The sequence below is a fragment of the Acromyrmex echinatior genome, chromosome 14 (genome assembly GCF_024713525.1).
Source record: "Acromyrmex echinatior isolate Ae372 chromosome 14, ASM2471352v2, whole genome shotgun sequence".
NCBI lineage: Eukaryota > Metazoa > Arthropoda > Insecta > Hymenoptera > Formicidae > Acromyrmex > Acromyrmex echinatior.
In genome coordinates, this window is record NC_141865.1 from 2,747,717 (window position 1) to 2,771,723 (window position 24,007).

At 30.8% G+C, this 24,007-nt stretch overlaps 1 protein-coding gene and 1 long non-coding RNA gene across 7 annotated transcripts; one reads left to right on the top strand and one right to left on the bottom strand.

Annotated features, from left to right (window-relative positions):
• Positions 1–1,798: 1,798 nt before the first annotated feature.
• On the top strand, positions 1,799–21,757 carry LOC105148129 (thioredoxin domain-containing protein 11). Of its 4 annotated transcripts, XR_846383.2 has the most exons (11): positions 1,799–2,455; positions 8,323–8,533; positions 8,606–8,836; positions 9,477–9,683; positions 9,753–9,950; positions 10,294–10,724; positions 10,795–11,113; positions 15,765–16,001; positions 16,253–16,446; positions 16,650–17,210; positions 17,638–21,757. XR_846383.2 is itself a non-coding variant. In XM_011059641.2 (10 exons), exons 1-10 carry the CDS (start codon positions 2,232–2,234, stop codon positions 17,149–17,151), a joined length of 2,754 nt encoding a protein of 917 aa, XP_011057943.1. In that variant the 5' UTR covers positions 1,799–2,231; the 3' UTR covers positions 17,152–21,757. The 4 variants fall into 4 exon arrangements, 3 of the variants coding, with proteins under 3 accessions (XP_011057943.1, XP_011057945.1, XP_011057946.1); XM_011059641.2 differs by having other exon boundaries at positions 16,650–21,757; XM_011059643.2 differs by lacking the exon at positions 1,799–2,455 and having other exon boundaries at positions 8,394–8,533; positions 8,619–8,836; positions 16,650–21,757.
• Positions 5,074–8,429, bottom strand: LOC105148128 (uncharacterized). 3 transcript variants are annotated; one of them, XR_846382.2, is made up of 5 exons: positions 8,309–8,429; positions 6,631–6,813; positions 6,281–6,488; positions 6,050–6,186; positions 5,074–5,252 (listed from the first exon to the last, which is right to left on the bottom strand). It is a non-coding gene; the product is annotated as an uncharacterized LOC105148128 (long non-coding RNA). The 3 variants fall into 3 exon arrangements; XR_846381.2 differs by having other exon boundaries at positions 6,281–6,813; XR_015547264.1 differs by having other exon boundaries at positions 6,281–6,813; positions 8,293–8,385.
• Positions 21,758–24,007: the final 2,250 nt, after the last annotated feature.

Sequence of the window (24,007 nt, forward strand, 5' to 3'; positions counted from 1 at the left end):
TAGGATTCATATTACGACCAGTATTCATAGTCGATTCTTAAATTCAAGATCATCTTAAATATTGGGTCATCTAAAAAGTATCCGTGGTTTTTTGTCACTAGATGGTGTTGGTGGTCAACACCATCTAGTGACAAAAAACCGCGGATACTTTTTAGATGACTCAATATAATCTTAAGCTGTCACAAACCAATCAGAGACCGGTATTTATAGTCGGTTCTTATTTTAAGACCGTCCTAAGTAATGTCTTAGAAGTCGCTAATGCGGTCTTCTGATTGGTTTGTGACATCTTAAGACCGTACTTAAGACGGTCTTGAAATAAGAATTGACTATGAATACCGGTCTATATTTCAAGTACGCTGAATTCATTCGGAGCGACCCCGAGCAGTTCCCGAGAGACAGAACAAACAATACTATTATTTAAGACAGTTTTAAAATACAAACAGATTATATACCGCCCCATGTTTCACGTTTCGCAGTTGACAGCCTTTTCCTCTTATGCGACATTCATAGACAGAGACGGCAGAGATTAGAGAGCAAAACTGAGCAAACTGAACACAGGGGTACGTTTCGATATTCACAGTCATTACTGAAATTATACGTCACATATTTTTTCCACTGGCAGTAAATATCTCAATACAGCCCAGGTGTGTGCCTTCCAACAAGCTACACAGTGATCATCTCATACTTCTTTAACATTGGCGAACAACTATTTGCCGCGTCATATCGTGTCACTTCATAATAACGCATCATGCATAAGCGAATTAACTAATCAGAATCTTTCTTTTCTTCCTATTCCATGGAAAAGAAGAATTTCGATTGGTTGATTTCCTTATGCATTATGCATTATACGTTATGCAAGAGTCTGTGCTGTGGCCATAAATCTGAGACCTAGCAGATGGCGAGCTTGATAACGTGATCTTCGAGCAATTCAAATCCCAAGAATTAATTCCGAACGCTACAGAACTGTAAACTCCTTTAAAATTAGATTATAAAATGAAATTGTTTATTTTTATAAATAAATAAAAAATATCTTATTAATTGAAAATTTTTTTCGCTTTACTAGAAACTAATAATAGTTTTACATACTAAAAATAGATCGTTACACATGAATGTAGAAGACTTATATGCAAGATGTGTTTTTTTAAAAGAAAATACTACATTGCAAAATAAATTTCAGCAATTTATAAATTATTATATATCACTTGATTTATATTCGTTAGTGTCTTTAATATATTAATACAGTTTAATTTTATTTCATTCTCTGTGCATCATAGCAAGCTTTGATCTAAAAATTAACTAGCAAATTCTGTTTCCAAATGCGTAATCTCAAATTCATAAAGAAGAAAAGAATTAAAAACTTACTTTCCTTGTTAAATATTGTACACAATGTACTCCATCAGTTTCTATTTGATAGCATTTGTTTGAACATTTGTAGACTCAGACATTATAACAGTTCAAATACACTATTTGTAAAATAGTATTAAAAGAGATGAATGCACGTTATGTGTTAACGAATCAGTTGGATACATTATCATAAATATACAGATTATGAATTTAATTTAAGCGCGAAAATCTGCATTAGCTCTGCGAGCTCGACCTTTAAATCCGGAGTGGATCGAGTAGCTCGATTGGCTCTAGAAATGTTAATACCGAATGTAGAGATGTAGCAAAAAGATGCGAGTTACCGAACGATTTTCGAGATAAAAAAGCAAATCGAACGCCTCCGATTTGCAATGCCGAACTTAAGGATGTAATGATCCATTGTGTCACACCGTGTTATTGTCGCTTGTTGGAAGACACACTATGTTATCCTTTTCATAGGTAGAACGATAGTTGCAAGAGATCCGGGTTCGACTCCTGACCGAGGCAATATTTTTTCGCAATAAGTTTATTACAGTTTTTTAAGATTAATTTGGGGAATTTTGGGGGGATTATTACATTTCAGATCAATTGCGTTAATGTCGACATATCGACACGTAATTATTATTTCTGAAATTAATTCATTCGTTTGAAAAATATATATATTAGTTCAACATCTTAATACTCAGACCGTAGTGGCGCTTCGGATTGTAATGTTATAGAACGATAGTAGTTGACTAGAGAGGTGAAGAGACGGGTTGCTTTTTTTGATAATTGAATAGATAGAGATAATTTTGAGATCGGTAGGAGAACAAAATTGAGGAAAAGCACGAGAGCAACAGCGATGCGGTGAACGCCGGCGACGACAAGCGATGGCTGGGCGAGTGTCCAGTAAGGAGCGCGAGACGAGCTCGCCGAGAAATGCCGATAACCTATCACGCGAAATCACGTCAACATCCACGTCCGAGTCAAATAACGACGTGGCTCAAGAGAAGCTAGCGATAGAAGAACGGCTGGCTGCTAAAATGTTTTCCTACGAAATTATCTGTTTTCTCTTTGCGATTACTTTTACCGCTATGGCTGCTCTGCACAGTTCGTAAGTTTTAGGCTATGTTTATATCCATACATATATAGAGAAAGGTAGTAATATGGTCCTCTACTGTTAATATGACCCATTTAAAATTTTTTATTAACAGTATTAATAAAATTAATAGCTTTTATCAAAAAATTTAATTTTGTTCTGGCAGATAATGAAATTGTGAAACGATTGCTGCCACAGCTAACCAAACATTTTGTCAACATAAAGTCTGTTTACATCTTTGCTTTCTTTTTCTTAATGTCCGAGTACATATTTATCTTATTTTAAGTACAAAAAGAATGATACCTAAAAATTGCCAAAATTTGCTTCAAGTTGACATTAAAAAACTAAGTCTATAATGTTTCTTGGTATATCTGAAAATGAAAAATAATATTTATAATAGAAAAGAATAGAGTGCACATCGCTAATGGACGAATTTAAAATAAAATGTTCTTATTAGAAAAGCAGTGAAAAATTATTAGGCACATACACACACACACACACATACACACACAGGTCAATGTGAGTAGATGTGCTATTAGGATGTGTACTAATGAGAGCTTTCCTTTATAAAGCTTGATGTCCACGATGCTAGAAATTAGTCCAAGAAGAAAGAATCGACCTCGGATGAAGAAAGAATTGACCAATTGCATTGGTCATGTGACCAAATTGTTGATTTGTTAATTCTTTCTCTGCCCTTGGACCGATTTCTAGCATCGTGGACATTGGGCTTAATACCAGAAAATGCTGGAAAAATCACTGATAGCAGTTAAATCATACGACATACATGACATATTTCAGTTTTCTTTATTTCTGTACAATGAGACTTGTATATATTCTAATATCTAACAATATCTATTATATATATATATTTATATACATACATTATGCTTATTTATGTATTTTACATATATATTTATGCATAACAATCATTTTTAATAAAAAATATTAAAATTTCCTAAAATAATTCTTTGTTAGGAATCATTCTTGTTCGTTCTTATATATTTTTTCAGTGTAAAACATTTTGAAGGTATGGGTAATTATTTATTAGAATAGCCTTCCCCACTCACCTAAAATCTTAATAAAAATATGTGCCTAAAAATGGCCAAAATTTGATCTGAATTGACACCTAAAAAACTAATTTCATAATGTTTCTTGATATCTCTGAAGGAGAAAAATATTTATAATACTGCGAAGTATTATAAATATGATGCTTGGAATCTTGCTGATAATAAAATATACAAAATATATTGTAATATTCATTTAAATATATATACATACGCAACGTTTTTAAATGTATTTTATATATATATATATATATATATATATATATATATATATATATAAACCTTCTAAATAACTATTTTTTAAAAAATATTAAGTTTTTTTTAAATCACTTTAACTAGTTCAGGACTAACAACGAGAACATGATTATTGATCTCATTTTGACTTTTCTTTTTGTTTTTAAATTTATTTTTTATTTTAGATATTTTTATCTATTTCTTTACTTATTTTTTCAGTATTATTTTTGTGTATTATAGTGTATTATATTATATTAGGTCTGTTCGCGTTGTTTGCACTTTTGGCACTCAACATCTTCGCTTTCTCTCTTTTTAAAGTAAAATATGTATCTATCTTATTTTAAGTGCAAAAATACTTAGGGATTTCATGCAACAGACCTATTTATAGTATTATTATTTATACTATATAATATTATATAGTATTATATAGTATAATATTATTATTATTATAGTAGTATATTAAGAATCAACAGTTAAAAAAATTACCATAACGTCTCAAATATATAGAGAATTTCGATTCTGAGTTTTAGTTGCAAGGATCTCTTGATGGATGGACAGCGACAAAAAATTTGGAAATTTAATGTAAAAAAGAATAATTTTTGTTTAAAAAATATTTTGACGTAATTGTGTAGAATGAATCACAAACATTTTTTAATTAAATTGTGTTTTGTGATCTTTGTAATATCAAACGAAAAGCGTTCTTGACTTTACCATGTTTTACATATTGACGATTCACGATATGGAAATTCGGACTGACATGATAATAGACGGTACGATGACTATCTCCATTATTTCAAAGTATGGATTGATTATATAATACAATGTACGAGTATTGTCTTATATTGATGAATGTTATTTTTATAATCTACACCGTTGAATTTTATAATCTGCACTATTGAATTTTTATAAATTATACTTAATATTGAGAATGACCCGATAGAAGTCGGAGATAGTGTTTTTAAAAATTTCGGAAATGCGCCAGGAGAGTAAGTCGGCCATTTTAAAAGATATCGAAATGCGATCAACGGTATTCAGTAGATAATCATCACCGTATCTCCTTCATTTTTGTTTGTATATCGAACTTACCCTCCTATGTCAACTTATCCTCTTTGAAATTTTGAAAAACGCTGTATCTTCTTTGAGGTACAATCGATTCTCTTTCGAATGCCGTTAATCGCATCTCGATATCTAAAATTAATTTCCCATTATAAGGGTTGCGGAAAAATTGAAAAGTGCTGTATCTCCGAGTCTTCTAAGGTATAATACAATCGAAAATAAAAGAAGTACAAACGATTCTCTTTCGAATGGCATAAATGAAATTAAAAAATCTTAAAGTTGCGCGCTAGCCATTTTTTATTTTTCACTTATTTTTTTAACTGTTTTAGGTACAAATGAAATAATGATCAGTACAAACAAGTACAAACGAAGTACAAACGCGCTACGGTATCCATTTTTATTTTTGATAAAGTTGAGCGCCAGCTTCACATCGATGTGACCTAGACGGACCCTAGAATCTGGAAAAACAGCTAATAAATAGCGCGTTCTGATTGACTCATTCCATGTCTACTACATATTGTAATTTTTTTTATAAAATAGCTCTTTCGAATAAACATTCTTTTTACATTTTATATTTTAAAAAAGTCCCCTGATGGAAAAATGTTGCTGAAATTATTCCACGTTTTGGAACACTTCAACAAAATTTCAGCATTTTAAAAAAGTTTCAGTTTAATTTCAGCGATTTTTAGCTGAAAAATTCATGTCTGATAAAATTTCAGAAAAATTTCAGCAAAATTTTTAGACAAATTTTAGCAAGAATTTCAAAGAAATTTCAAAAAATTTCAGAGAAATTTTGATTGGATTTTAGTGATTTTTCAGTATGTTAGCTGAAAAATTCACTTTCAGAAATTTCAGCAAATTTTCAGCAATTTCGCTGAACAATTTCGTTCCAAAACATTAAATAATTTCAGCGAAACTTTTTCGTCAGGGACACGATTGAACATGACAGCATGTAGTGTAAAATTTGGCGGATTTATATTTACAATGAAGAAAAATTTTATAAAATAATTGTACGATCCAGTGGTCATTGCGTTTACAATCAGAGATAGACTAAGGAACTGCCTAAGATTATTAACTATTACACAAAAAATATAGAAATACACAGTAGTATTCACACAAGTTTCAGAAAGCACTCCTTGCAGCATTGTTGTGTTCCAGCGAACATAGTGGAGTTTCGACAAAAGTATAAAGAAATCTGAAGTCCAAGGATGGTATTCCATAGCTATCAAAATACCTTGTTCTGCTCTGTACTTACCGATGTGGAAGATGACTCAATGTTGGCTAGGTCGATCGTGATCATCTATATTAGCAATAATGGTAATCGGTTTATCCCTCGGCAGTCTGTCGGCAGGATAAACTCCTACTCGGACAGAATAAACCCCTATTTAGATACTGAAATGATGTAATGCGTTTAATATTTCCAGAGAATTCATTTCTCGTTGGAGAACGTGAGAGGAGAAAATGTTTGAATAAATTCAGAGTTTACCTCTTTTGCTAACGCGAGCGTTGTAGAGTTGAAAATACTCTACGTTTGCGTGATGTTAGTGTTAGCTTTATTTTTATCAGTCATTCATTCGTTCATTTATTCGATGGTGCAACATCTCAAGGCGGAACAGGGCCTATCTTTCATGAGGTTTTCGTAATGAATTTTTTCCGAAATTAGGTTGTTAATCTAATGTCCCATCCTAAGGGATCTGTACATATATATAAGGGATATGTACTAATATATGGGGTCTACAGTTTAACGCCGGATTCAAACGGCGCTGGTGATTGAAAATCTCAATCATCAGATGGAGCCATTTTCAGCTCCTTAAAAAGGAGCGGAAAATCGCTTACTTGGGCGCAGATGGGATTGAACCCAGACAAATCGCGAGTCAACATGAGCGATAAGTCATTCGACGCCTCATTTTTATTAGTTGGCGGGTCGAATTTTGGAGGATCTTCTTTCTCCTTGTCTGTCGCTTATTCCTCCTCACTTTATATGAAACTACGTCTTTCTCAAAACTATTCCACTTTAATCTGAAACATTTTTCAATAATTTTGAAAAAAATTGACTAGAATGGGATATTCTGTATAACGGGAGGAATCTCTTACAGCACATCTCTTCTAATAACACATCCACTCACATCGGCCGATGCCTAATAATTTTCCAGTATATATATATATATATATATACATAAGAGTGTCCCAGAATGACCAAATATTTTGTGCGCAAGTAGAGCAGATTAAACTGAATCGAAAAGTCCTTTACTATTTTACAATTTTTCCAATAGTTAAAAACAAGATATTAATTATCAAAAATCGCCGAATATTAGTATTCAATAATTTTTTACTAAATATTATACTATCAACTTGACAGAAAAACAGTAATAGACAAAAATTATTTTTTTTCATAGAGCTCTAAGAATTTTTTCAGTACTTTTTTATCAACTTTTTAGTATTACATTTTCTTATATTGGCAACTAATTTTTATCAACATGAAAAAATGCGATATTAAAAAATTTTGAAAAAGTTTCTCAGAATTCTATGAAAAAAAAAATTTTATTTGTTACTGTTTTTCTGTCAAATTGATAGTACTTAGTAAAAAATTATTGAATATCAATATTCGGCGATTTTTGGTAATTAATATCTTGTTAATTATTGTGACAATAGCAAAATGTTAAAAGACTTTTCGATTCAGTTTAGTCCGCTCTATCTGCGCACGAAATTGGCGGTCATTCTGGAATGTATATACAGAGTTTTCAGAATTCACGAATACAGATTGCACAGCGTGCAAAAGAAGTATGTGCCTAAAGAAGCAACTTTTTCCTCTGATAAAATTGCGTTCAAATAGTATTTTTTAGCAATTTTAAGTTCACAAATGAGCGCTCCACGTTACACATGGATCAGGAGCGATGCACACACATTCTAAATATCATAATTGTTCACAAGTTGTCTACTTATTTTATTTTCAGTCGTTTTTTCAGTGATATCAATTAGAAAACATCTCTTCTTAAATCAATTGTATTCAAAATAATGATATTTATATATTATGTATAGTTTTTATAAAATCTTTAACAAAATAGTAAAATAATAACATACATGCTTATACGCCAGCACCGGACTTTATATGCAGTATCGTGTATTCACCGCTCCTAATCTACGCGTGAAGCATTCATTCGTTAAATTAAAATTGCTCTCATTTAAAAAGTGCTGTTTGAACGCAATTTTGCCAGAGGAAAAAGTTACTTCTTTTATATATTAGGTGTTGGAATTAATTCGTAGCGTTTTTAATGAAAGAATGTTATTTATTTCACATGAGCATTAAAAAATACATTAATGAAAGTACTTCCCATCACTTGTAAAACGCTACGAATTAATTCCAACACCTAATATATAAACAACGAAAATATTTTATATTAAATTGGCCATTTAGTGATCAATTTGGGCAATCCCTCTTTTTACACGCACACATGCGATTATAACAACTATAGATTTTATCCTCAATTATCAATATACATATACATGCTGATACCGTGGATTTTGCAGACCCCCCAAACTTTCCAAGCCTCCCATAGCGAAACCTTTTTTTGATCAAAACTCGGTGATACTGGACTTCTATAAAGGTCATCTAGATGCAATGATTGAGAGACTAACGCAAGCAGATTTTAGCTTTATTATGTATTACGCTCCCTGGGATGCAGAAAGTCAGGCTCTTCGGCACGAATTTGAAAGCGTTGCTCGGTTTTATCATCCACAGGTACAAAATTGTGATTCAGTATAGTATGTTTCTCTTTATATGTTTATAAGTTTGAGCATTGTGTGTTCTTAGATATTTTTTGCAGCCATTAATTGTTGGCATCCTGATTCAGAGTGCAGAGCCCAGTATAATAAAATCCATGGTTATCCAGTGTTAATGTTGTATCCATCCAGAGATTCTGGTATTAATTATAGAGGAATTCGTACGGCACCATATATGATTCGTTTTCTGGATGCATTTATGAATCCTATTATTAGAATAATACATAAAGAACAATTAATGGAATTGTTGGTTGCCTATGATGTAAGTATTTAAAAAAATAATTAAGTTTATTTTTCAGCTATTAATCAATTAACAAGAATTTTTTTCTGATTTGAGAAAGGGAATAAATAAATTTCATAAACATTTTGATTTTATTTTCAGAGATTCTTTAGTATTAACGACATTCAAAGTGAAACTTTTTTAAATATAAAATTATTTACAGGTTTTATATAAGATGCTTATTAGTATTAAATTATTAAGATCTTAAGATGCTTTGAGCATTAATATTATTAAATAACTTATCAATTGAATTGTGATATTACTACTCCAGCTTTGATTGTATTTCAAGATCGATAAATTATCGGTACAGAATTAGCTTGAACTAGAAATTGTATAAATTAAAGAGAAACAAGAAATATTATTAGGCACGAAGAACTGCCTTAACTATTAACTTAAAATATTTACTTAAACACGACATTTTTCACTTTCGTGTTTTTTTTTATTTTAATTTCCGCATAAGATGAATTGTGAAAAATTTAATTATACGCTTATTTTAGTAATTAAGATGCAATGAACCTAGTGGGTGGATTTTCCTTGAGCGGATCGCTTATTCATAATCTCTTATTTTAATAATTATCTGAATATATTAATAATAAATTAATATTACTCTAATAACTTACAGGCAGTGGTTGTTGGATATTTTAATTTTACACGATTGGATAAAACTCCTGGATATAGAGAATTTTATAAGGCCGCAATACGATCGTTAGAAAGAGATCCTAATAGAGAATTAGTATTTGCCATAGTGACTAGTGCATTATGCAGCAAATTGCATTACGGAGTTCACAAGTTTCCATCAGCAAGCTTGCTTATGTGGAATGAATCTTTAGTAAGTGCATAGCACGCAAATTTCTTTACTCTCTATCATACATTATACACCAGGTTTAAAAATACTTAGAGTTATCCGGAAAGCAATGAATGGACTTCCGAGAACATCCTAAATTGGATCAGCAATTCTATTCATCAACCATCTCTCTGGCTGCAACCTCCCGGAATTAAAGCGCTCACTCTCGCGCCCTATCTCCGCGAAGGACCAGTTTTATTTCTCTTTACACCACGAAATCCACTTCATATGGAAAATTATATTTACAATTTGGTGCGTTATTGTATCTTGTAACATTATCTTTTTTCTGATTTTTTAGTACGATTTCATAAATATTTCCTAATCTTAATAAAAAAAAGACCATTTACGATTTGTGTTTTTTAAATATGATTTTTAAGTTAAATATTTATAAGATTTAAATTTTTTTTACACAAACTGTATAAAAATATGAATTTTTTTAAAAATAATTTTTATACTGTGATTATAATTTTCATATATCAAGTTAAATATTTTATTATTTGATATGTATACGAAAATGCAATAAATATTCTCTTACATAATACATATTTATAGCAAATAATAGTATGATTTACATCGAAATGTTCTTACTTTTCAGATAAGAGAGATCGGCTTACAGTATTATAACTGTGCAGATAGTATGTTAGTGAAGGATATAATCGCACGTCTAGAAGCAAAACGACGTACGGCAGTGATTCGACACTTTTCTAGAAATCAAGAATGCGCTGATCTAAAGAAAAACAGAATTTATACCAAGCAAATAAAGGAATCAGTTACTAGCATATCAATTCAGAAATGGATCAATAATAGTTGTTGTGCGAACGTGGCAATGAATAAATGTCTCTTGTGCAAAACAAAAGTGATGAACCCATTAGAGAAAGAAAGCTGTACAGTTATTTCTAAAAAATTTGTCTGCAAAGAGACCGATATATTTATGACTCCTGCTACGATTAGACAACATGAAAAACAGATATATAATTATAATAAAAATTATGTGTCAATAAAATTACAAGAGTCAACATTAAAAAGGTAATATATATATTTACCCACAAATATATGTCGTTTTAAAGCAACTTTTTTAAAAAAAGAATGTTTTAAGGCTGCATGCAGGTATAGAATATAAATCATCATTGTTGAAGGAAGATAATGATTCGCGATCTGCAAACATGGTGAGAAGAGATTTTTTAAAAGGTGATTGCAGAAGATGGTTGGCTGGGAATGATTATCATCCATCATTATTCCCACGAGATTCTCCGAGGCAATTTAACTTCAGTTTAAAAGAATCAGTCTGCAAAACCAACAAGACATTAGCATTAATAGCTATCGACAGTTTGCATTATTTCCATTTTGCAGATCATCTTGGGATTGATATTTCAAAACGGAAAAATAAAACCACTGTTGTCATCATGGATGCTGCAGTAAGTTTTGATAATGTTATGTCAAGATTCGAAAAATTTGTAAAAATAACTAGTTACAGAGTTACAGTTTTCTTTTTTCAAAAAGTAATTAAAAAGGTATAGCAGAGTAGAGTACAGGCAGAGTACAGAGTAAAGGCCTTAAAAAAATGCTTTTTATGTCAATTTTTTGTTAAGTAACTATAAATTTTAGAAAAAATATGAATTGGTATATCAATTGAACATACTTTGAAGACATTTTAAGAATTTTTGTATGTCAAAATATTATATATGACGATGCACAGCATTATAAACTTCTATGGATCATATTTCAAAAAACATGATCCATCGGCGGCGAGAACTCTAGTTGTAATTATCTGAAATGAAAATTTTTTTGAAAATTTCAAATCTATATAAGTATAGTTTCAGATAAGCATAGCGATTTTTTAAAATAATTATTTTTTTACAAAATGACAGCGGTTAAAAAAATTTTAATTTCACTACATTTTGAACTTCTTAAACATTTTGTCTTTCGAAAACTAACAATTAAAAAAAAATCTCTACGCTAAATTGAAACTATTCAATTTTGTGAAGCTACTATCCAAAGCTGAGGCCGATCGATCGAAAATTGTTCCGAGTTATAGACGCCAGTTGAAAAAAAAATAGTTTTGAGAAAAATACGTTTAAAATTTCAGTATTGCACATTCAGCATTGTGCGTCCGTTCCCTAATATTTGCATAACTTGAAAAATATTGCGAATTTTATAAAAATCTTTCAGAAGCATATTTTTAAGACATCAATCTTTTGAAAAAAAATTCGATTTTTTTTTTAATTTTACTTTGTTACCCTCTTAATTATTATTACAAGTTATCGAAAAAGTAACACGTTACAATTATAGTTATTTAAAAAGAATAACGGTACACATTACTTTTCAATAATTTTTCGATTAATTTTTTGTATTACTATCTTATTATATTTGCATTACTTTAAATACCAGAATTTTAAATATTTTTAGCATCGAATTGTTTTACGTATACTAAACATTCGGTTATATGTTATATTAATAATAAATTCGGTGATTATATGTTATATTTATAATAAAGTAATACATATTTTTGGATCAAAATTATGGAATCAATATTAAGATATCCCATACGAAAGAGTATCTAAAAGTCTAAGGTTTAATTCTTAATACAGATATTTATACAGAGTGTGGTGATTATTAAAGATAAACATATATTCTAATTACAAGAAATAACTACAGATTATTCATATTGAGCACTTAATTTTTGTCAATCTATATGTTGACGAATAAGTTTGAAATAAATAATTTTAAAAGTAACTATTAAATTGGAAACTATTACTAGTTTCCAAAAATATATAAATTAAGTTACAGTTACTGAAAAAAGTAACTATAACCTTGTTACAAGAAACAAGTTACATGTTCTTCTCAACTCTAGTGATAGAAAAAAAGTATGTATTTTGAGATGTGAAAAAATGCATCTAGATACAAATACGCAAATTAAAATGTATAGATACAAGTATACTCAGGATACTCAGATACTTTTAAATTTTTATTATAATAATATGGTAATATGGCATACCCAAAATATATATAAAATATATTTGCTAATAGCTACATTCAACAGACAAAGCAGCTTCCAACTATTGTAAAATTCTTTGATATGTTTAATTCTTGTCTTTGGTTCCTAAATGTATAAGCAAACCAGTCATATTAAAGAATTTTACAAAAGTTTTTAAACTATTTTCTTTGCTGAACATATCTAATAACGCATTAATGCTGACAGTGTGCTCCCCGAATGATCCGTACGCAGATCTATATGGCACCAATAACGACAATAATACTCATAATCGAATAGAAGCTTAGATATGTAAAATATCTATACATCTAGGTACATGGATTTAGGTATTATCCAATACTTTCCAATCTTGATTGTATTTTAATAATAGAATTATTAAATACGTTTATTGTCCCTCAGTATTGAACTCTTTGCTGCATAATAGCCTATATTTGAAACACTCTTTTTTTACAATTTTTTAATGTGTTTACACATTTCATTTTTATTTGTATAACATATAATTATTTGATACATTTATACAGAATTGGAAAATAACTTGTCCTGTTGGATTGCTTGCTTTTTTTAATAAATTACTAGAATTCTATATGATGAATTCTATAAAGTACTACATTCTATATGATGCAATTCTAGTAATTTACTAAAACACAAACAATTTGACAAGAAAAAATACATCGTGTCCCGATTAATTTGGTTTTTTCTAAATGTTAGCAATTAGAATATGCAGTTATCTTACCTATAACATTACTTTGAATACTCAAAAATACTGAATTATAAGAGTGAGATATATTTTGTTACCAAAATTCCATTGCGTTCCGGCTGCATGGGACGGGTAGAGAAAATTTTTAAGGAACAGAATGGCATGTTCAGCTGAGTTGGTTGAATCTAAAAATTGAAACGAATATTCAGAAACTTTTTGTATCCATCTACAACGATGGAAGAAATAGTATTATTACTAATGTTCAAAATTATTGCGAAAGGCAAGAAATGCCAAGTTGGTGTGCTATTACGATATTTAAGAGTGTGCGAAAATTTTATTTCGCTTATAACGTTTTATTGCAATAGAAATATACAAAAGAAAACAAAAATTTTGGATATAGTCAATGTTTACACAAAGAATGAAGCGTCTCTAAGGTACAAGTGACAATTTAGTCCTTGAAATGCAAACGACTGATCGTGAGAAGTTTTTCAATTACTTTAGAATGACATTGGAATTATTTAAAGAATTGCTGGCATTATAGTTAGATTATGTATATAAAACAAGAATATGTAATATGTCATATTGAAAAATAAGAATTATTAATTTTCTTCTTCAAAGTTACAAATTCTCAACCATCAACAATAGTTAGATCGACATAGCCTGCAATCGACATGACATTCTGTTAATTCGTATCTCTATACCATTCTGACCATGATTCCGGTAGTTCTGATATAATAAAGAAACTTCTTACGGAACGGAATGCTAATGAACTACTGTACTCATCCCCAATTGGTTTGAAAATTACTTCTAGGTTTGCTGATTACGAATCTGCTGTCAAAATTTCAAAATTCAAAATAATAGATCCAATATGGCGACTAATGTACGAAACTTTTTTGAGCCCTATATTTTTAGACCTTTAATCTCTTTTAGTTCCCTTTTGAATCTCGAGCGTGAAGGGATAAATTATTTTAAGTTACTCCTAGAATAAAAAATATTTTATCACTAGTTTTCAGCAGGTGGTGATTGATTTTTGAATGCATTTAAAATCACCATCTGTGAAAATTAATGATGAAATATTTTTTATTCACTTATTCACTAAGACTAGCCTAAAATAGTTTACCCCTTCACGCTCGAGATTAAAAAGCTTGGGAAGAAGTTGAAGGTCTAATGCCCATTTCCACCGACGTAGATAAACTTTTATCTCGGTTCAACTTATTCTTCGTTTTTTTCTAATTCTAAGGATTAGAAAAAAACAAAGAGTTGAACCGAAATTAAAGTTAATCTACGTTGATAGAAATGGGCATAAAAGTATAGGGCTCAAGGTTTCGTATGCTGGTCGCCATATTGGTTCTACTATTTTGAATTTCGAAATTTTAACAGCAGATTCATAATTAGCAACCCTGAAAAATCTAGAAGTAGTATCATTTTCAAGTCAATTGGGGATCAGTATAGTAGTTTAAGCAAGAAAATGTTACATTTGCATGCGATGTTCATCGCTTCTCAGCACCATTGGATCTCTCAAAATACACTATTTCTTTCGAAAATACATGCACATATGAATAATTTGAGCCTTGAACGTTTATTTTCATTGTGCTGATTTTTTAGCATGCAAGTGATCCAGTCGACGTGGAATGTCCCATATATATTCACATAATACGAGATATTTAAAAACTACTCTGTTATATAATAAAAAATTTTGTTATATAATAAATTCTAACTTTTTGTTTGGAGAACTCGAAGGAGGGGGAAGGCGGTCGTATCCTCCTGTATCCGTCACGAGATAAAATTTAATTTTAATGTACCAAAAATGTATTACTACAAAGAACAAACTTTACAGTAAAATTTTTTAAATTTAGTCATCATTGGATTTGCTATTTTGACTTTTTTTACTTCAGATTAAACGATTCCAAAAATTTTCATGTATTTAGCAAAATATGTTAAAACAATTTGTGTAACAAAGGCTGCGTTTGGGGACCGCGCTATCAGCACTATTCCAGCAAACACCAAATTACATGTAACGTACATGTTAATTGTAATTTTCCATTCAACAATATAACTGTAATATGATACGTATTATAACTTGTGTTTGCTGATATTATTCTTTATTTTATCTCTTTTATTTTATTTTATTCTTTATTTCTTGGAGCCTTCGATTTGCGATTAATTTATTTTACCTTTATTGTTTATTAGATGTAAAATATGGACAGAATGATGCAATAATACTGATATCACTCTTCCCGAATGCAGCCAGTGAGTTTTACTGATGTTTGTTTCTAAAATATCAATTTAATTTTTATTAGTTTCTTTTTAATTTTTTTTGCAAATTGTGTGCGTATGTTGTTTCTTTCTGTTTTATGACTATTTATTTATGTTACAGTTGGAGAGTCAATACATCATGCATCATGAGTTTAGTGAGTACGCTCTCGTCGATTTTATAAACAATTATACACAAGGTTTGTTACAGCGAACATTGCGTTCGGACAATTCAAAGCGTTATAGAACACAGAAATTGCTTGATGAAGTCAATAGTAATAATGCAGATTTGCGTTCAAAGATTTGTGTACCAGAACTAACAACAAAAACATTTTTGGATGCTATATTGGATCCATCTAAGGTCAGTTATATGCAATGATTATGCCATTTATGAGAAATGTATATAAAACAATATACAATATCTAATATTGGTGGATGTTTCAATCTTGAAACGAAACAATCGTGATTGATAGATATGAAAAATACAATATTTTGCAAAATTTTGAAACAAAAACGTATTAAAATTGTATATTTAAGAGATTGAATCGCTATTACGTTTTTTATTGCTTATAAACGATAATATAAATCAAAGTATAATTAAACTTTTTTTAGGACGTTGTTATAATGTATCACTCTCCTTACTGTGGATTTTGTAGTGCTATATCGTATGTATATTTAACAGTAGCATATTACTTATCCAATATGAATCATCTAACTTTTGTAAGAGTTGATGGAGACAACAATGATTTACCTTGGGAATATAGTATGAATCGTTTTCCATCTATTTTATTCTTTCCTGCAAAAAGGTGCGTAAATTGTCAAAAAGTTCATTATTGGACATGATGCGATTAGTTTAAATATTATTTTCCTCATTGTGCTTTAAAAGCTGTAGCTTTCTATTACTCTCTTTTTTTATCATTGATAAATGATTTATTCACATATGGAACATTTTTTATTTAAAACATCATTTTTCTTCTAATAATATTTCTTTTTGCTGACTTTTTTTTAGGAAGGACGATAGTACTGTATTTCCATTTTCTGTTCCTATTACCATTCCAAACTTGCTGAACTTTGTGCTGGCGAACTTGGACAGTGATTCCCACATCGAAGCTCTGACCAATATCTGTCAGATGGGAACTGGTGAAGCGCCGAATAAGTGTATCGCTAGAACTCGAAGACTGTGCTTAGATATTATCGAGCAACTTCTACAGAATTACAGAAAGTTAAGAAGACATCTAAGCTTCCTAGATAAGAAAATTGCTCGCAATAAACGTAAAATCATTTTATTTAAATTAGAACATATCAAGGATATTCATCTTATTTTGGGCTCTACTATAGATCTTAGTAAGGATCGAAAGAAGGCGCAATTGATTAAGAGAAAATTTTTTAAATACTACAGCACTATTAGGTCGTTAAAAATAGACGAGAAAATAGAAAAACAAAGTTATAAATCTCAGGATGTTATACATGCACCAACTGTTAAACGAGAGAGAATAAGAAGCGAATTGTGATATAGACTCCGCCTTGACGCAAGATATGTCCATGTGAAAGCAGATATTGATATCTTGAGGTACTTTCAGTTAATAGATTTACGCCAAATTATAAAAAATACAGTTTTTGATAATTATTGCAATAAATCACATCAATCATTTTAATTTCTGTATATATAATTAAAGTTTATCCTTAATCTCATACACACTTATAACCACTCTTTTATTTTCTAAAGTGTGACATTTTAATGATCGGTGTGACAGAATTTATTATTATTAATTTTTTCCTTGTCGCGATATCCAAGGAGAGTATCCTCGGTGTCTTTTCCGCGTCGTTCGCGCACGTACACTGATTTTTAATTTATCTTGGGCTGACATTTACGAGGAGATACTGAAGTTTTCGCTTTAGTTTTTTCACGGAAAGAGAAAATTTTATTGCTTTTTAAGCTGTATCGCCTCAATTTTGTTCATTGCTCGCAACTATCTTTATATTTCTACAAATTTCAGATCTCCACGAAAGAAAAAAATTGTGGAAGTCCGCTGGACGTAACAAAATAAAGTCGACAAATTTAAAACGAACTCTTATTTATTCATGTATAAAGGAAAATCATTACAAATTTATATTACTAATAACGTTTGTTATTACGAATACGTTATTATTACAAAGCTTAATTAATTTTTCTTAATACATTTTGGAGTAAACGGTTTGTTATATAAATTCAATGGTTTATTGGTTTATAGTGTTTTCCAAATATTCATATTCTCTGGTTACAATATTTTGTTAAACATATACAAGAATATATTCTAAAATAACGCGTTTTTTTATGTATTTAATTATTATTAATTTAGATATTATATTTATCTATTCTGATGAATTTGTTCCTTATATTTAGTTAAGAAATACAAACAATATATTTAAAATAATCGGATAACTATTCTTATAATTCTACGCTCATATTCTTAACTAGTTAGGTGTGTGTATGTGTATGTATCTTCATGTATTAAAGGTGAAAGAGAGAATGCGGGAAGAGTTTATTTATCTGCGAGACCTTATTTCTGTTTTTATGACAGTATAGAAGGAAGATAAAAATTAAAGAAAAATTTGGCTGGGATTTCGTAATATTTAGGTGAATCGGGAAGAAGGGGATACAGAAAATTAATCTTAGAAATTATAAATCGAATTTCATCCAGATCATAGTCTGGACCGATCATATAGGCGTTATCAGGAAGGACAGAAGTCTGAGGAAACTGGAGAATAGGGCATGCAAGGAATTAAGATTGATCCTCGATGATTGAAAATGGTCTCGGCTGGCTATTCCGTGAATGTTTCAAACCAGAACTGACCAAGCGATTTGGAAAGATATAAGAACACCGCACTAGATTTCTACCGAGTAGATTCGATCGCACCAAGTCAGGAAATATTGATTAAAAACGTCGCGGACCGGCAGAGTGACATTTAAATAGCTAAATTTTGACTACCTGCGCGCGTTCGCGAAAGGCTTTTTATATTCACGAGGGAGTTAGTTGTATTGAATGAAGGTCCCGCGTATATTAATTATCTAATTTAGGATTAGGAGTATCGATTATTGAAAAGAATTGGATACTGGGATAGGTGTCACCAAAAATATAGAGAATGGACTGCTCGATCGTATCTAAGTAGTATGGTCGACAACATTACAAACATTAACGACCAATCTTTCTCTCATTCTCTCTCTCGTTATATCGTTAAGTGGAAAGAGATAAAGATTGGGATCTTCCACGGTACCTCTCTTATTTTTGTCGACTATATTACTTAGATACGATCGAGTCCATTCTCTATATCTTTGAATGTCACTTGTGGCTTAAATTTCGATCCCCTTAACTATCCAACGACATTATAATTGTATAGGTATTATCGGGAAGGACAGAAATCTGAGGAAATTGGGAGAATAGGGCATGCAAGGAATTAGAATTATTATTTCCGTCATCGACTATTTGCTGAATGTTCAATAGCTTAAAGCCACATATGTCATCTATTACAAACAATCGCTGTTTCAGTTTATAAATCCCTAATCTATTTACTTCTTTTGTTCCTCGGGAAAGAGCTCTTTTATTCAACACTTGATTCGAATATCTAATTTAACAATTTTCTCCCGAGCTAATTATTATTTTGTAAAGCAAATTGTTATTCGGTTCGTCACTATTGCAACATCCTGTGACAGAAACAGATGATCCATAAATAATACTAAGAATTTTATGGCGAAAAATTTTGATCGAAGAAAAGAATTGTGGAGTTTAGATGTAACAAAAGAATTTGATAATATAAAGATTTATTTATAATAATTAGGTTACCATGTTTTATATGGAAAGTTGGAAATCCTTCAACTTTCCATTTAAAACGAAGTTCAATCCAAATCTATGTCTATTTTTTGATAGTGTAGCCTTCCATAGGAGAAGGAGAAGGAGGAGGAGGAACCCACTGCATTCTTTGACTTTCTTATAGGTCTCTTTACTTATATTGTACTTATTATCATATTTTTAAGTTTGAAAAGTAGAAAACTTTAAAGTGTCGCATCTTATATCTTAAAAAGTAGAAGATTTCGCCATGTGATTCAAAGTGTGTGTCATTCAGGACTTTATTTGTATATCGACTTTAATTATCGACTTTAATTGTATACAGAAATTAAAATGATTGATGAGATTTAATCTTTTCGCAATAATTACATAATTTCTTTTTGCGCAATTACTATTTTTTATAAATATAAAAGAAGCAAAAATTGATTTGATGTAAAAAGTCCAAAACAAATGGTTCTGTCCTAACTTTGCGTAATTATAAGTGCGAGTATGTATGAAATCAATAAATACGTGATTAAACGTGAGTGTGCAGAGTGTCAACGGAATATAAAAGCAAAATATTTATTTAACTTCTTAAAATAGGCCCGTCCAACACAGTGGGATTTTTCAGTTTGATACGATCAGTAATAACCAATAAATTGAAATAAGTAAATATGGAATCGCAAGTATATATAATCAGAATTTAAGTCAATCAAACTTTCAAAAATGTTTAGTCGACATTTGGCAGCTTTTTTGATGCAAGTATTGTCTCATTAAAGTGAAACAAAAAGTAAACATAAAAATCAGTTATGAGAAGAGCTCTAATATCTATTTTGTTTTCTCTCTCCCATACAACAAGCTAATAGGGAGAAGCATTTAGCTCACGAGTAAAGCATTGGATAAGATCTGTCTTATGCTCAAATCAGGCTGAAGATTGTGATTAAGATTCAAATCGAAATTGGCCAACAAAAACAAAGAAAATTGACATCAAGTTTAACTTTGATTGTCAAATTTGATCTCAATCTTAATGAGAGCTTTCCAACAAACGACACTGTAACAATGATCATTTCATTTTTGTTTAACATTGATGAACAACAAGGATGTAATGATTCACTATGTTATTCTTATTGAAAAGCTCTCAATGTCTAGTCTGAGCATTAGAATATATATCCCCCTTCTAGTGTAAATGCTTAAGGATCTTGAATGTTTTCTTGAAAAATTTTTTTGGCACACAGTATTCTCAAATGTATGAAATTCCTATTTTAATTCATGTGCGAAGCTATAAATATATGTCAAATTTATTTCTCATCTTTAATTGCATTAATTTTAAGAAGTAATTAATATAGACTATTACCTATTTAAATTGTGCTTTACATTAGTTTGATTAATTAGTCATAGTAAAAAAGAAATACATTCCTAAAAAAATATTTCAAACTGACAAAATATCAAAGTGTTTATTCAATTCCTATCTCAAATTTAGATTTTTAAGAATTACACATTATCGTGATTACATATCAATTGCAATCTCAAATTCGATATGTGCGTAAAGTTGGCTCCGCACTTTTTGAATTTTGTATTTTTCTTAATTTTGCTGCATTGTGCTATATTTGTGTCAATTTGTGTCGCAAGCCGCAGCTTAATAACATGAAATATTTTTAAAAAGATTTTTTTAATCAATTACTAGCCCCGTACATTTTGTGAATTTTATAATTTTCAAAATTGTGCTGTATTGTACTACATTTATGCCATTATGCCGTCGGAAAAATTCCAATATCTCATTCCGTTTTCATTTTTAACAATTTATAAAAATTAGACAAGAAAAACAACTCAAACTCATGTGTGTAGTGAACACCGATAGATGATAATCGAATTCTGCGTGTTGTGTTGTGCTAATCTAGCACAACTTAAATACATTGTTCACATCAAAACACTACAAATTTTTCTGTCCATTTTATAGTGCTTTTATGTGAATACTGTTGTAACACGCACAGTAGGATAATCAAATAATATGTTGCCTTTATTACACAAAACTACAAAAGTTTTTTTTATACAATGTGTCTATAAATCTTATACAACGAAGAAGTGTGGTGAGGAAGTAGGTTGGGAAGCGCAAAATATTGTTTTATTTTTCGAAAGAATGCAGGATACACGTACGAATGATAACTCCTTTTCGATCAAGTTATCGACATTTATAATATCCCTCCCACCTTGATTGAATTACGAGAGAAATTCAACTCAAAAGTCAAAATATAAAAAGAGAGAAGTTCAATTGATATCAAAAGTAATGAAAATAAATTAAAGAAAGAAAAAAAAATGTTTTCCCTCTTTTAAAACCCGAATCTATCCGGAATTTTTACATTTACCACTCCAGACTTCCTGATTTTACACATTGATCACTTTTTTATATCTAGCGTGGCAGATTTTCTACTCCCTTTCCTTGATTTGCTCGGCTGTATTCGTATTTTGTTCCATTGCCCTTGTTGTGTCCGTAAATGCGTCCAGTGAATACAGTCCGTTGAAAGGATCGTATCAATTCTCCAATTACAGCTTTATTTTGACTACTCATACAATACTATCTCTGCCTGAAAATACCTTACTATAGGCAAAATGCTGAAATTGGGCACCCGCGGGCGAATGCCCAGCATTGTGCATATCTACAGTACTTCATTCATAATTCACTTATTCCACAAATAATATCAAATTGTAATCGTCAATCGAATACTTACGAATTAAGTGTTATCATTATTATAAATAAGAAATGTTTATTCGAAACATAAGGCGGATGACGAATTCTGTTATCTTCGCGGAAAATGTCCGATCTTAGATAACACTATCGTGGGAAGTTATCCCATGCGTTTTATGATTTTTTAAGCGCGACATGGCGCCTGTGTTTTCTTAAGATGAAATTGTTAGTCAGTCTGGGACGTCAAAGCTTGGATTTTTATTATTGCGTGACTTCGGTGCATTTATAATGTCTTTTGCAATCTTATCACTTTTCGGGCCTGCGTTAAGGTTGTTATTTCCTTCGGGTCCTTCCGGATTGATTGGCGTTTACAAGTTTTCACAGAGCTTGTCCGGTCCCTCTTTTCAGTTCTGTCAGACCAGACTTATCAGAAGACTCCACTCGAGTCTCATAGACGTCAACCGTAGTCGCGATGTGGAGCCAATTCTTTCGAAAGAAAAGAATCGTGGCGTCTATAGGACGTAACAGAAGTACAGGAAAAATAAACACAATTATATCCCAAAATAATAAATGAACAACACGGAGGCCAATGTGGAAGATCCGCGTAATACAAAATCCCAATAATAGCAATAATTGAAAATAAATAAATATCGTTTTGTTAACGCATTTTTTTTATTCAAGTTTCAATGAAGCTGCATCTGTGGTATCACAACAATGCCCTTGCAAGTACAAGATGCCTCGAGAGTCGTTCCATCCGAGTTACGGATGAAGAAGACTCTTTGATGCTTATTAATGCGTCGCGTATAAAAAATGGATGTGAATATGCCAATCGTAAGAATTTTTAGATCGGCAAATGCGAATTATACATTTTGGTCCTTTGCCCATCGCTCTCGCCTGTTGCTACACGCCGTTGCTAATCTCACAAAATAGCCATGTTAAACATGTGTGCATAACAAACATCGCATTAGATCATACTATCATGTCACATCATATCGCATCGCATCGCATTGCATCGCATCGCATTGTATCGCATCGCATTATTACTAAGGCCACCGGCGTTACAGCTGCATCTCCGGGCACTTCCGCTCTCCGAATTAAAAAAGATCTTTCAAAATAATTTCCAACAAATCACATAGCAGCCCAATAAATATACCTTAAAACGTCTAACAGCGTTATCGCCTACCGTTATGTTATATAAAAACTTGGGAAGGAAGAAAGGAGATTAAAGAAGAAAGGTAAAACAAAAAGGAAAAGAAAGTAGAGAAATATTTATTATGCGCCTTAGACTTTAGCTTAAAAAATTAGCTAGGTAATAAGGGAGAAAAAAAGAAAGAAAGAGAAGGAGCCAAGAAGAAAGAAAATAACGTGATTTAGACTGGGTTGTTCCACCTTTTGATAAACTTTAGTTCACTCTCTTATTCTTTTATTCTCTTTACTTTTGCTCTTTTGTTTATTTATTAGATAAGTTATCACATAGTTTATCTGAATATGGAACAACCGGCCTTTAATGATTCGTTAAACCCGTAAGTAAATAATCAATTAGGTATACTTGTCATGGAAGAAAAATTGCGTGAAGTGCGCTGTTAATATTCATAAATTATACAAGTGTCTCCGATGTAGTTGTGTGTGTGTGTGTGTGTGTGTGTGTGTGTTGTGCGCGCGCGCGTGCACATATATATATACATATATATGAAATAAATATATATGTACACTGTACATACACACACCCGCACGCGCATGTATCTACGTATACATGGTGAAGCCAAACTCAAACGACAAACTTTTTACAGAGGATGTAAATGGCATTTGTAACTATTTCTAACAGATTCACAAATTTCTGTATAATACAAAAGATACTGCTGGCGCAAGAGTATAAATAAA

What these genes read in the sequence shown, in the direction of transcription:
- LOC105148129 (XM_011059641.2), top strand. Translation starts at nt 2,232, where the DNA reads ATGGCTGGGCGAGTGTCCAGTAAGGAGCGCGAGACGAGCTCGCCGAGA. An exon ending in ATGGCTGCTCTGCACAGTTC is followed by an intron (nt 2,456 to 8,322) that starts GTAAGTTTTAGG and finishes TGGATTTTGCAG; the next exon opens with ACCCCCCAAACTTTCCAAGC. An exon ending in CTATATTGGATCCATCTAAG is followed by an intron (nt 16,002 to 16,252) that starts GTCAGTTATATG and finishes AACTTTTTTTAG; the next exon opens with GACGTTGTTATAATGTATCA.